Genomic DNA, 11,230 nt, shown 5'->3' on the forward strand with positions numbered 1-11,230 from the left:
TATGCTGTCTTCATTTCTGCGTATTGTGGAAATCATAAGAAAAGCTCATAGTTGATTATTGTACAACTTCAAAACTATGTTCACAGAAACTCTGAGCAGCTTGCTTTTTCTTGTGAGACCAAGAATAGACATGAAGGATTGTACACAAAATATTCAGTGAAAATGGAAGTGTTTTCCCAACCTGCATATATGCTCAAGTGTTGGTAAAGAAAGGCAAGCTCAGCTGGAAACAGCTGTTGTCACAAACGGACAAGAGCAGTTTGTACCTCGGCAATTTGATGTCTTCTTTCCATTTTCTTTTCCCTTTTTCTTCTCTTGCTCACATCAGTGGACAGAAATCCTCTTCCAAATGGTACTAATGGAAATGGTACATCTTCAAAGCTGAGGCTGCTTCAACATCTACACATCTCTTGTCTCTCAGTACAAAATACCGTTAACCTGAGTAATTCAGCTGGAAGTTTTCAGAGGACAGAATTTTACCATGCTGATGGGAAGGAGGCCAGGATCTTGAGATTGCTTTTAAAAGGATTTATTGCATCCCCAGAAAGTTTATGTATCAGGCTTGTTGGTCTTTTCCCTCTAGAATATAAATTCTTGTCCTAAATGACCTTCCTGTAATAATATCACTGCTTGCAATATGAACATGTTGGCTCATATTTAATTCTGCAGAGCACTACATCCTTCCCAGAGTTTGAAAGTCAAAAAGCAGTTGGTTTTTATGTATTTAGTTGTAGCACTCCTTTGTTTATTGTTCAGTTTTCCTATACAAAAGCCTTTGAAACAACACTGTTGAAGTGTCCACAATGTGTTGTGGACATCTACAGAGACTGACTTAATGTCAGTCTTACCAAACTCACCACAAAGCTGTTCTGACCAGGCTGATTTTTGCCTGGAAATCTTAAGCAAATGGCAATTCTCTTTCTCCAAAATAGTGGTTAAAGTGTGATCTGAAAGATGATTGTGGCACAAATTCTTTCTTCTGAAGTGCTGGAATTGGTGATTCTGGAAAGTACTTCCATTCTCAGTATTGTTTGTGGGAGAAACAAAACTCTAAACTTATGTGAACACATACATCCACCTGACCATACTTTTCCCACTAAGGCTGTGTTTGGGTTTTGTTTGTTAATTTCATAACAGTGCAACAGAGTTTTTTGCTTCCTAGGGCAATTTGCAATAGGACCAAAAGGGGAAAGAGGACTTCCAGGACCTCCAGGAAGATGCCACTGCAGACCCCCACAACATGTGAATAATCCACCATATGAGGAGTCTGTGTTTGGACACAGGTATCCAAAAGTCCCTGCGGTAAGCAGATTTCTGGGAGAGGATGTGAATGGTTCTCAACATGCTTTTATTATAAGAATCATTGTATTAACTACCACGTTGGATGTAACAGGAAGATGGCTGTATCTGGGCAATGCATTACGTCCAGCACCCGATCAATCTGTGCTCAAGTATATGGTCTCTCAACCAATCTGAGGGTTATGTTATGGAGGTGCTGAAATGCAGCAGTTTCAAACCACCAGTAATGCGGCACCTTTTTAGAAACCTTTCTCTTACCATGAGGATGCTCTTTTCTTACTGCACACACGATCTGTTCTTTTTATTTCAGTCAACTGCAGTATATTTCAGATTGGCTGGTGAAGGAAGCATCTACTTCTTGCTTATTTATCATATTTTCTTCTACACAGACAGTGATTTCAGAGTTGAATACTGGGGGTTGAACATTTCACATATACAACAGAACTGTCCCTCAAAATACAAACCCTCCACCTTGAAACAAAAAGAGAGTCAGAATTCTGAGTGCTGGCTATGGGCATGCACTTACAGAGATAATTTCAGTTGCTAGCCTTCTTAAAGGAATTCTACAAGCGAATTGCAGAAGGTAATATAAAGGATAAGTCACTGTTAAAAAGTGACGTAGCAGTTTTCCATCTCTGATATCTTTAGGTGTTGCAAATTTCTGGACTTTTCCTTCAGCTGGGCCTTGATTTTTCTATTTTGTGCACTGTAGCACTTAATTAGCAACGAAATGCCACCTTTCTGCTGCTGCTATGCACAGGCACAGCCCTGCCACTCAAGCAAGTGGCAATCGCCCGTTGTCTTGTCTCTGAACGTGCAGTGATTAGCTCTGTTAACTTTCCCATCCCTCACGTTTCCAGAGCTTTCTGTGTGAAAGGGACATGATGACCATACACCGTTCCTTTAACCAGGTCATTGAGCTGAATCTTCTGCATACGTGTGCTGCAAGTCTTGTCAGCTGCTTGCTCGTCCCTATTACACTGCAAAAAATGGCAGTAGAAGAAGGTGCATGAAATCAAGGTGCATACTGCATCATGCAATATTGCAAAAAAAATGTGATATAGTTCACGGGGAGCTCCTAGGCTAAAGAATAAGGCTCACAATGTTATGTGTCATTCTTATCGTCCTCCTTCTTCACCAGGCACTGTTTAAGAGTAGAGCTTAAAAGAGCATAGCTACCTTGAATATAAGTAACCCACATTATATACACCCTCACACGTGATAACCAAGTGCCATTTCTCTTGAGGGATGGCAAAGAGAAAAGCCAGCTCAGAAACCCTCCTTGTGCCACTTGCAGACTGCAGTCAGGGTTGCTATAGCTGTACGTGGGAAGATGCAGAGAAGGTCCTCCATCCTTCTGCACATCCCCAGCACAGCTACCCACTTGCCCATCAGTGCTACACTGCTTGGGGTGAGGGTAGGAAACAAAGGACTGCATTTCTGTCACTGGCTGTGATTCAATCAGGTTTTTTAATTCTTTGCATTTTCAAAGGGCAATATCTATAAGAGATTTTCAGAGGGCACAATCCGCTATTGATTTCCAGAGAAACTACAGCTCTGAGGCTGGGACTTCAGTTCCTGGACACAGCTACAGAGTTGGTTCTTTGCTGGCTCTTTATTTCTTTGCTCTCTTTCATTCTAGCTGAAGGCACTTTTATTCAATTGGCCTTTGTCGGGGGCTATGGGAATATTCTGCTATGCAAAAACTTCTGAGTAATTTGTTTTAAAAAGAGCCAGTTCTGATTATGCTGGTGGGAATCAGGCTTTGACCCAAATCTACTTGCTCTGAATCATTCAATTTGCTTTTTCTTAATTAAAAAATGGTTTGAATCTTACTAAAATAAATTTGATTCAGCTTCCAAGGGAAGGAGTTATTTTCTAATGCCCCTTACAGCAAATTTTGGTAAATGAGACATGAAAGCAATTTGCGAAAAGAGCAGCTTGTCCTAATTCTCTCAATTTGTTACTAATATTTTTTTGTTTAACAGAAGACTTGAGTTTAGACTGAAGTATGTGCATGTAAAGAAACACAAATTTCAATGCTCATGAAGTCTAAACAAAGTACAAGGTAGAAAAAGATAAGAGAAGGTTGCACTAAGCAGTGCTTTATTTTATTCACAGCCATAAACGAGCTTAAAAATTACACACAAACCTAGAAAGAATACTTATGCACACATGAATTTTGCAATTGTGCCAGCATCTAACTACTGGAACATCTGAAATTGTTCTCAGCAGTGACCGTTGGCATTGTTTGAGAGTTTGCATGCTCATTATCTGTGGGTGCGTAAGAGTTGGGGTCTCTGGAGCTTAGCTGGGTACTCAGGAGAGACCATGAGCTTTTGAAGACTCGTGTCTCTTACCAATTGCAAAGCAGCATCTTACATATGTACATTCTCACCCAGAGCTGGCCTGCCATTCTGCTTCAGAAAGCAAACTCTTTCTGTGCAATTCTTCACATATATTTGCAGATACATAATTCTGTCTGCAAAACTGGATTCCATGACAATTCAAAACACTTCTCAAGGCGGTTACCAATCACCTCTTTTTCTTGCCCCAGATTTTTGTGGTGAATAATCAAGAAGAATTGGACCGATTACACACTGAAAATGCCTTAGCTTTTAGAAGAGACCAGAGATCTTTGTATTTCAAGGATACCTTTGGATGGCTCCCAGTCCAGGTGAAAATATGACTGTGGTTTCAGAAAACTTGTGAGTGTATGTTTTATTTTTAAATACAGCACATATATTATCATACAGAATCACTCAAGTGAATGAAGAAAAATCTTATTTTTCAGCATTATCGACACTGCATCTAATTCTGTGGGTTTTGTTCACAGGAGTCTTCGTTACTTACCAGTGCTATAGGTTTTGCTGACCTTTTTCTGAACCAGCTGCTGAACCAGCCAGCTGGAACTGAGTTTGGGTAATCACAATTGTAACAAACAGTTTTGATTTAACACAGAATAAGGCAAAACTCAGCAGGGATAAGAGTTGTGGGAAGACACAAACCCTGCAAATCAAAATCATGTATGTTCTTACTGCTTCAAGGAGCTAAGTACCACTGAAATCAATGACAGGATCCTTATTTTTTCCACTGGGCTTTGAATCAAATTCTGTACAAATCCTGTTTCCCATTACATAGTGGGATATGGAAACAGGTTTTTGGTACCCACCTTCCTCATCTCTATTTGTTGAGCCCTGCTGCTGGTATTCCTACACAGTAATCTCAGTGTGGTTTTTTTGTCCAGCTCACCCCTTTCTACCCTGTGGATTACCGTGTTGAGGTTGGCAGTACGTGTGGAGATGGGATCGTTCAGGATGGGGAAGAGTGTGATGACGGCAACACGGTCGTGACGGATGACTGCATAAGTAAGTGGGAAGCAGCCTCTTTCTACATGGAAGGCACAGTAGTTGTTTCTGTGGAATAACATGCACAATGGCCACAACACCAAAATCAAGATCTTTCATGCACATGGATGCCACATGCAGGCAGAAGTCAGAGGTGATGCCAAATGTTTCACATGTATCCTCATTGAGAACCATGTCCCTGACTACAGAGGTATTTGGCACCAGAGCAAAGCCCTTGCATTCCAGGGACTGGATCCAGCCATTGTTTTACACACAGACCTTCAATGGGACGGGTGTCTTTTTGACCACAAGATGTGGTACCTTTGCAGCATACACAAAACTCCTTTGAATAAGCGTGTGCTCTGGCTCCTTCCATCACTTTCAGCCCACTGCCATTACTTAGCTTTACACTACATTTGATTCCTGTCTAGCTGATCTTCGTGCTTCCCTGGCTCTGGACAGCGAAGGCAAGGAGTGCAGAATATAAGCCTGGCACACAAAGAGCTATCACAGCCTTCACATCCACCCTTGCTTTCACTGCTTGGCTCCTTCCCCAGAATGCAGATGTATAAATGCCCCTTCAAGCTTGCCTGCCTACAGAGCAATCCAGTGAGACTGAGTTTTCCAGGCTCCAAGCATGAGAAAATGATTTAATTAGAATTTGCAGTCTGCCATGGGGAACAAACATGCAGGACAAATAGTGCTCATTAGCTCTAGTGCCTGTGAAATTGCACATTGTGCATCTGGAACCATCATGTTGCTGTGTGCTATGCACTGGGCAGAGTCCATAGCGGCCTGGCAGTACACAAACTTCTGACGCTGATGTGACCTGGAAAGTTTTAATTGAATTATAAAGTCATAGGATTATCAAGATTGGAAAAGACCTTCAAGATCGCCAAGGCTAATAATTAACTTGACCTACTGAGTCACATTACTATACCATGTTACTTAATGTCACAGATTACTTGAATATCAGCACCTCATCATCTTTCTGATCTCGGAACTATATCAAAAGAGGTTAAAAAATGCTAAGTGGACTTGATTGTAAAATCGGCTCATTGTTTTTAAAGCATTTTCCAATTATTAAAATACAGCCCACAAATTACGGTGCCTATGTACCAGACAGGCCCACACCAAAGTGTCTTAGTTTATGCTTTACCCTAAATCTAGCACCACTTGCCTCTCCAAAATCCATTACATATGGAGTGTGACAAAGGTATTTCCTTCTGTGTTTTTCACTAGGATGTCGCCGTGCTTACTGCGGAGATGGCTACAGACATGAAGGGGTGGAAGACTGTGATGGAAAGGATTTTGGATATCTGACATGTAAAACATATCTCCCTGGGTATGTGTGAACTGTCTTCCCTTTTGTTATTTTCTTTTTTGCCTTCAGCATTAAAAGAAAAGAGGATCACCCACATAAACCTTGTTCCTCTGGGACCACAGCAGGTAGTGAGAGAGACAGAGCCTATCACCTTATTTTTGTTATGTTAAGTCTATATTTCATTTCTCAGTTATAAGTACTTGCTTACACAGTGAATGATCATACAGATATATGTTTATCCATTGTTTTCAAAGATTTATTTATTTGCTATCTTTATTATTGCATTAATACTCACCCTTAACATACTAAGGACAGGATACACCATGATGAAGAGATGATCATGTTGGAGGAAAGAAAACCAACCAACCAAACCACAGCCTCCAAACAACCTCCTGTACTTTTAATGAGTCCTCTAGAGGTATTTTTGTTTCTGAAACAACTGTTCATCTATCAGCCTTTTGAAAGACCAGGAAATTCACTCAGAAGAGAGGGTATACATCTGCTTAGCAACACCCTTCCTTTCAAACATCTGTGCACAGTTGACTTGCCTCCTCTGCCTTTGTTCAAGCAGCCTCCTCTGGTGAGCATTTTGCCTCAAGCAGCAGCACCTCTATTTAACTGTCAGGTATTGTTACCCCATAACAGGAAACATTTAATTTGCAAATGAAATTATGTGCAGAGCCTTCATCATTCATGGAAGAATAATGTGCTAATTGACAGGAATAAGAAACCACAGGACATCTTTGTAAATCAAGTGCTGTGCTAATCCTTCCATTGCAGTTGTTGGAGCATGCCTGGAGTAAGAGATTACTAAAATTGAGACTAGTAAACCTGACAGCCCAAAACATTTTAAAGAGCTCCCATCTGCAGACAGTGTGGAGCTGCTCGCCTGTGAAAGCTGTTCCATCTTAAGAATAGGAAGTTTGCTGCCGAAACGAGACCCACAAAAGCTTGAGAAAGTTTTATAAATTTCATTTTCCACATATAATCAAGTAGTGAAAAACCATTTAGATCCTTTATCTTTGTGTTTGCAGTCTGTAGGTTACTTGCTTAATCAAAGAAAGAGCTGTGACTCATCAGTGTCAAAATGAGGTGAATACATGAGCTTGGCACTGCAACAGGAGCTTCACCCTCTTCTCCAACACCTCTTCTGCAACTGATTTTCCCATTATCTGTACTTTTTCCAGTCCCAAGTCCCTCCTCACGTTTCATAGATCTTCTCTTCAAATTTTTGTTGTTTCTGAGGAAGTGGTTTATCCAAGGACACATTTCAAAGGACTGGTGCATTTACTACAGTTTGTGGATTATCTGATGGATGAGTTATTCACTTGCACTCATAGCAATATGTATGGGAACTGCTGAGTCACAGCCTGAGCCTCTGATTGACCACCTGAGGCAAGCACTGAGTCAGCCATGGGAGCACAGGTGAAGGCGATTCAGCTGTGTGACCAGAAGGGGTGGAAGCTGGCTGCACCTCTCCTAAACTGCAATTAAGGGCTGACTGCCACTAGGAAGGATCTCTTTCTGGAGATCTTCTGGTCTTTCCTGTGAACCTAGATTTTGGATACAGGTGAGCATTGCTTCCCTGTTTGTTTCTTTTCCTGTTTTCACCACAATAGTCTTTCCAGCTGTAACACAGTAAAAACTCAGCAAAATTGTTTTTTTTTTTATGTCATTAGCATCACTGGTTGGATGTTCAGTAGGTAGTCACGGCAGCTCAGTGTAAGCAAGCAGAAGGACAAAATCAAAAATGTTTTCTCTCATTTTATAAAGGCCCTTTGAAAGGCCTCCTTTTAGTTTAAAGGTATATATCTGTTGCTATGAAAAATAAGTTAAAGGATGAGTGCAGTCATGCCTGCTGGAGCCATTGGAAGTAACTGGAAAAACACTTAACTTGGGTTCTCAGTTATTTAGTTATGCTTTTCCTGTAAGTGAGTCCCAAGGGCTTCCACCTACACACGAGTGTTTGTTTTAATTCTGATAATTGGTTTTGTCGTTTGTTTGTTTGTTTTAATTCTAGTAATTGACGATTAAGACTTTATTCATAGTGACAAGGGGGAGCCTCAGGAAATCGCTTTCATCTTTTCATTGCCAGATGTCACTGCACTTGGTGTTTTCTGATGTTCTTGAGTTCTTACAGCACACAGAGAACATGTGATGTGAGCTACGGCATGTTTTGAAACTGAGATATTCTCTTTTATTTTAGGTCTTACGGAAAATTGCGATGCACTTCTTACTGCTACATTGACTCTACACAGTGCCGATACTTCACATGAGGGGAGCAGAGAAGGGCAGCATCCCACACGTCGTGAGGTGCGAGGTGCTATGCTATTGTCTAGCTGAGAAGGTCTGGGATTTAAAAAAGAAAAAGAAAAAAAAAAGAAGAAAAAAGAAAAAAAGCCATCTCTGTGAAAACAAACAGACTTCGTGCTTCTGATGGCCATTTTGAGATGTTTGTCTTTTTTTTTTTTTTTAAATTAATTAAGCCAGATTCTGAAAAACTAGGACCACTGTATCCTGTCTTAATAGATAAACAGTGTTTGCCAGTAAGACTCGTGGGCTGTGTGTGGGGACTTCTCTGTCACAGATGCTACAGGAAACCAAATGCCACTAACCAGGAATACTGTGTACAAGACAACATTACCTCGGCTTAGCACTGTTCAGCCTAAATTAAGTTCTTCAGGGTTTTTGTTTTTCAGCTTTTTCAGCATAAACACAAAGCATGTGTTGGACACAGTGTTTATGGAGACTTTCTCTTTTATTACAATGTGAACTTCCTTCATGTTGTCTCCAGGGGGGTGTGATGGTGGCTTCAGCAGCACTGTGGTTAGCTGCACACCTTTGTGGCTCAGAGGAGCAGGGGCCTTCCTGCAAATGCTTTAAAGATGAGCAGATGAGGCAAAAAAAACTCCAGGAAAATGGTTGGCTATCACACCAAGCCACAGGCCACGAAGGCCAAAGGGGACAACCAAATGGTGATGCAGCCAAGGTGCTCTCACTCCAGGAGGACATCAGGCTGGGAGCAAAGATGCAGGATGAGCTGATTTCACTTTTTGCCTTTGCCAAGCCAGCTGCGTTCTGTGTGAGCCCAACAGGACTGCGGAAGTGCTGGGTCAGCAAGGCTGCCCACCTGGAACCTCAATGCAGCCAGGCCGGCACTCTGGTCATGGTGCTGGAAGGTCTTGTTCTTCTCTCATGGTCTACCCAGACTCCATCCTTCCACGATGGCTGTACCCATCCTGTGTACTGACTCCTCTGGCCTGCTCTCCTGCTCCTGTTGTGCTTGAAGCACGCTGCAATGTGCCGCCTCATTTTTGTATCCCTGTGACACCAATCCTGGCCTAATGTGCTTGTGGGTGCTCATTCACGCTGTATGATGTACGTATATCTCTGTTTTTCAGGACATTTGGTCAATTCTGCTAGCTCTGATAGGAGTCAGGGTAATTACCTACTTATTTATTAGCACGCATTCAAGAACAGATTTCATAGGGGAAGCATATTTAATACTGTATATACAAAAGAGTTCATAACAGAAGAAAATGGTACAAAGATGTGTGGAGTTCAGGACTAAGAGCTCAAACCAAGTGTGATTTTTTTTTCATGCAGGCCACTCTTTGCTGCTTTGCTGTAAATGCTGTACTTGAATGTTTCAAGTGTGTGAGTTACTTGTCACAATAGGAGCACCACAGCAGCTGCACTTACTTGGTTACCTCTTAAAGGTTGAGTAAAGGGTGGATAATGCATTAAAGCAAGCAGGAATATATGCAACTTCTACCACTTGTATAGGAGACTTTAGCTCTGCATGTCCAAAGTGATACTGGAAATCGTCAATTAAAAGCTAAATAAAATTAATGTATTTTACTGCTATTGCTTACCTGGGCTGCTTGTGCTGTGAAGCTCAACCACCAACAGCTGTAGCCTGTTTCAACAGTTCAAAGCCTTTCTTCTCATTGCCTTGTTATTGTTATTATTTTTTTATTTAAACAGAGGTCTTAATAAAAGGTCAAAGAACCAAAGGGGTGAGGAACTTGCCATAAGCTCTAGAAATCTGTGCACTAGGGTAGCTGCCTTGTAACATCCCATACTGGTGCAAAGGAATGGGTTTCAGCTGGTGGGATCCAACACTTTCTCTCTGGAGTCCATCTCCACTTGCAGACCCTGCAAGGCTGGAGCCCTTGAGAAATTTGGAAGTCTCAGTGGCCTTTCACTTTCAGCTTTAAGTCCTGTTGTTTTTAAAAGCTCCTACCTCCAAAGGACATTATAAAGCCAAAGTGCACCAAGGGCAGGAAATGAAAAACAAGTCATGATCTCACATGTTAAATTGTAGTGTGCTGCACACAGAGAAGAAGTACAGCATCAGCCTGGTCACAAAACGAAGCGTGGATTTCAGAAGGACTGTATTAATACAGCACAAAAAGTTCAATATCTTAACAAAAAGAAATGCAAGTTGGAAGGGAAAAAAAAATAAAAGTCATGGAACAAGTTTCTTACTGCCATTATCATCTTGTGTAAACCATCATAAAAAACATTTGAGGAGGTGTTAAGTATTCATGTTATAAAAGACTGCAAATACCTTCCTCCTTAATTCAGACGTATCTATTATTGAGGATTCATCAGCTGGATGGTGCCTGGAATGCTATGATTTATCTTCCCTCCTTCCGTGAGTTTCCTAATGCATTGTGCCAACTGTGGCTCAAAAGTGGATTGAGGTACTTCAGTTCCTCGGCCTTTTGTAGCAGCAAATGCCTGTGGGAAAGGTTTCTAATCGTTAGTGTGCAGCTGTAGATGAACACAGAATTAGTATGAGCTTACATCATACACTGTATTTAATGTACACTAAAAAGCCAGCTTGCACTTACTATGTGATTAAATATGTGTAGTTATCTACTGCATGTATTAACAGCTTATGTCAATAAATCATGCTACCTTCGTTCTGGCATTTGCTTGATTTTGCTTATATCTGGCTTTCAAAACACAGCTTGCAGGTGCCTAGCTGTGTGCAAGCTGGGGCTGTGTGTACTGAGAACTGATGTCATCCTGAGCATGGGGAGAACAAAGCAAAGTCCCAGCACGTACTCCTTCATGGATAATATCCAATGCATGTGGAAGGCATGAGCCTGGAGATGGGGAGCCAGGATAAAGTGCACTACAGAAGCACAGTCCTGGAAATCACATTAGTAGCTGCTTCCCTCTCCCCTGCAACCCACGTCTTGGAGCTTAAAAAGCATTGAGTCACAGCTCCATCCTTCCAGCACTCTTA

General features: G+C 41.4%; 1 protein-coding gene across 1 annotated transcript in view; it reads left to right on the top strand.

Annotated features, from left to right (window-relative positions):
• COLQ (collagen like tail subunit of asymmetric acetylcholinesterase) overlaps positions 1-10,883 on the top strand; it is a 36,702-nt gene extending 25,819 nt beyond the window's left edge. The window contains 5 exon segments of the mRNA XM_042817229.1: positions 1,163-1,302; positions 3,857-3,976; positions 4,547-4,667; positions 5,889-5,991; positions 8,177-10,883. Of these exon segments, the coding sequence (XP_042673163.1) occupies positions 1,163-1,302; positions 3,857-3,976; positions 4,547-4,667; positions 5,889-5,991; positions 8,177-8,246 (554 nt within the window). The 3' untranslated portion in view covers positions 8,247-10,883.
• Positions 10,884-11,230: the final 347 nt, after the last annotated feature.

Source organism: Centrocercus urophasianus, unplaced genomic scaffold, assembly GCF_019232065.1.
Source record: "Centrocercus urophasianus isolate 14NV4802_14NV808 unplaced genomic scaffold, USGS_Curo_1.0 seq_16, whole genome shotgun sequence".
Classification (NCBI taxonomy): domain Eukaryota; kingdom Metazoa; phylum Chordata; class Aves; order Galliformes; family Phasianidae; genus Centrocercus; species Centrocercus urophasianus.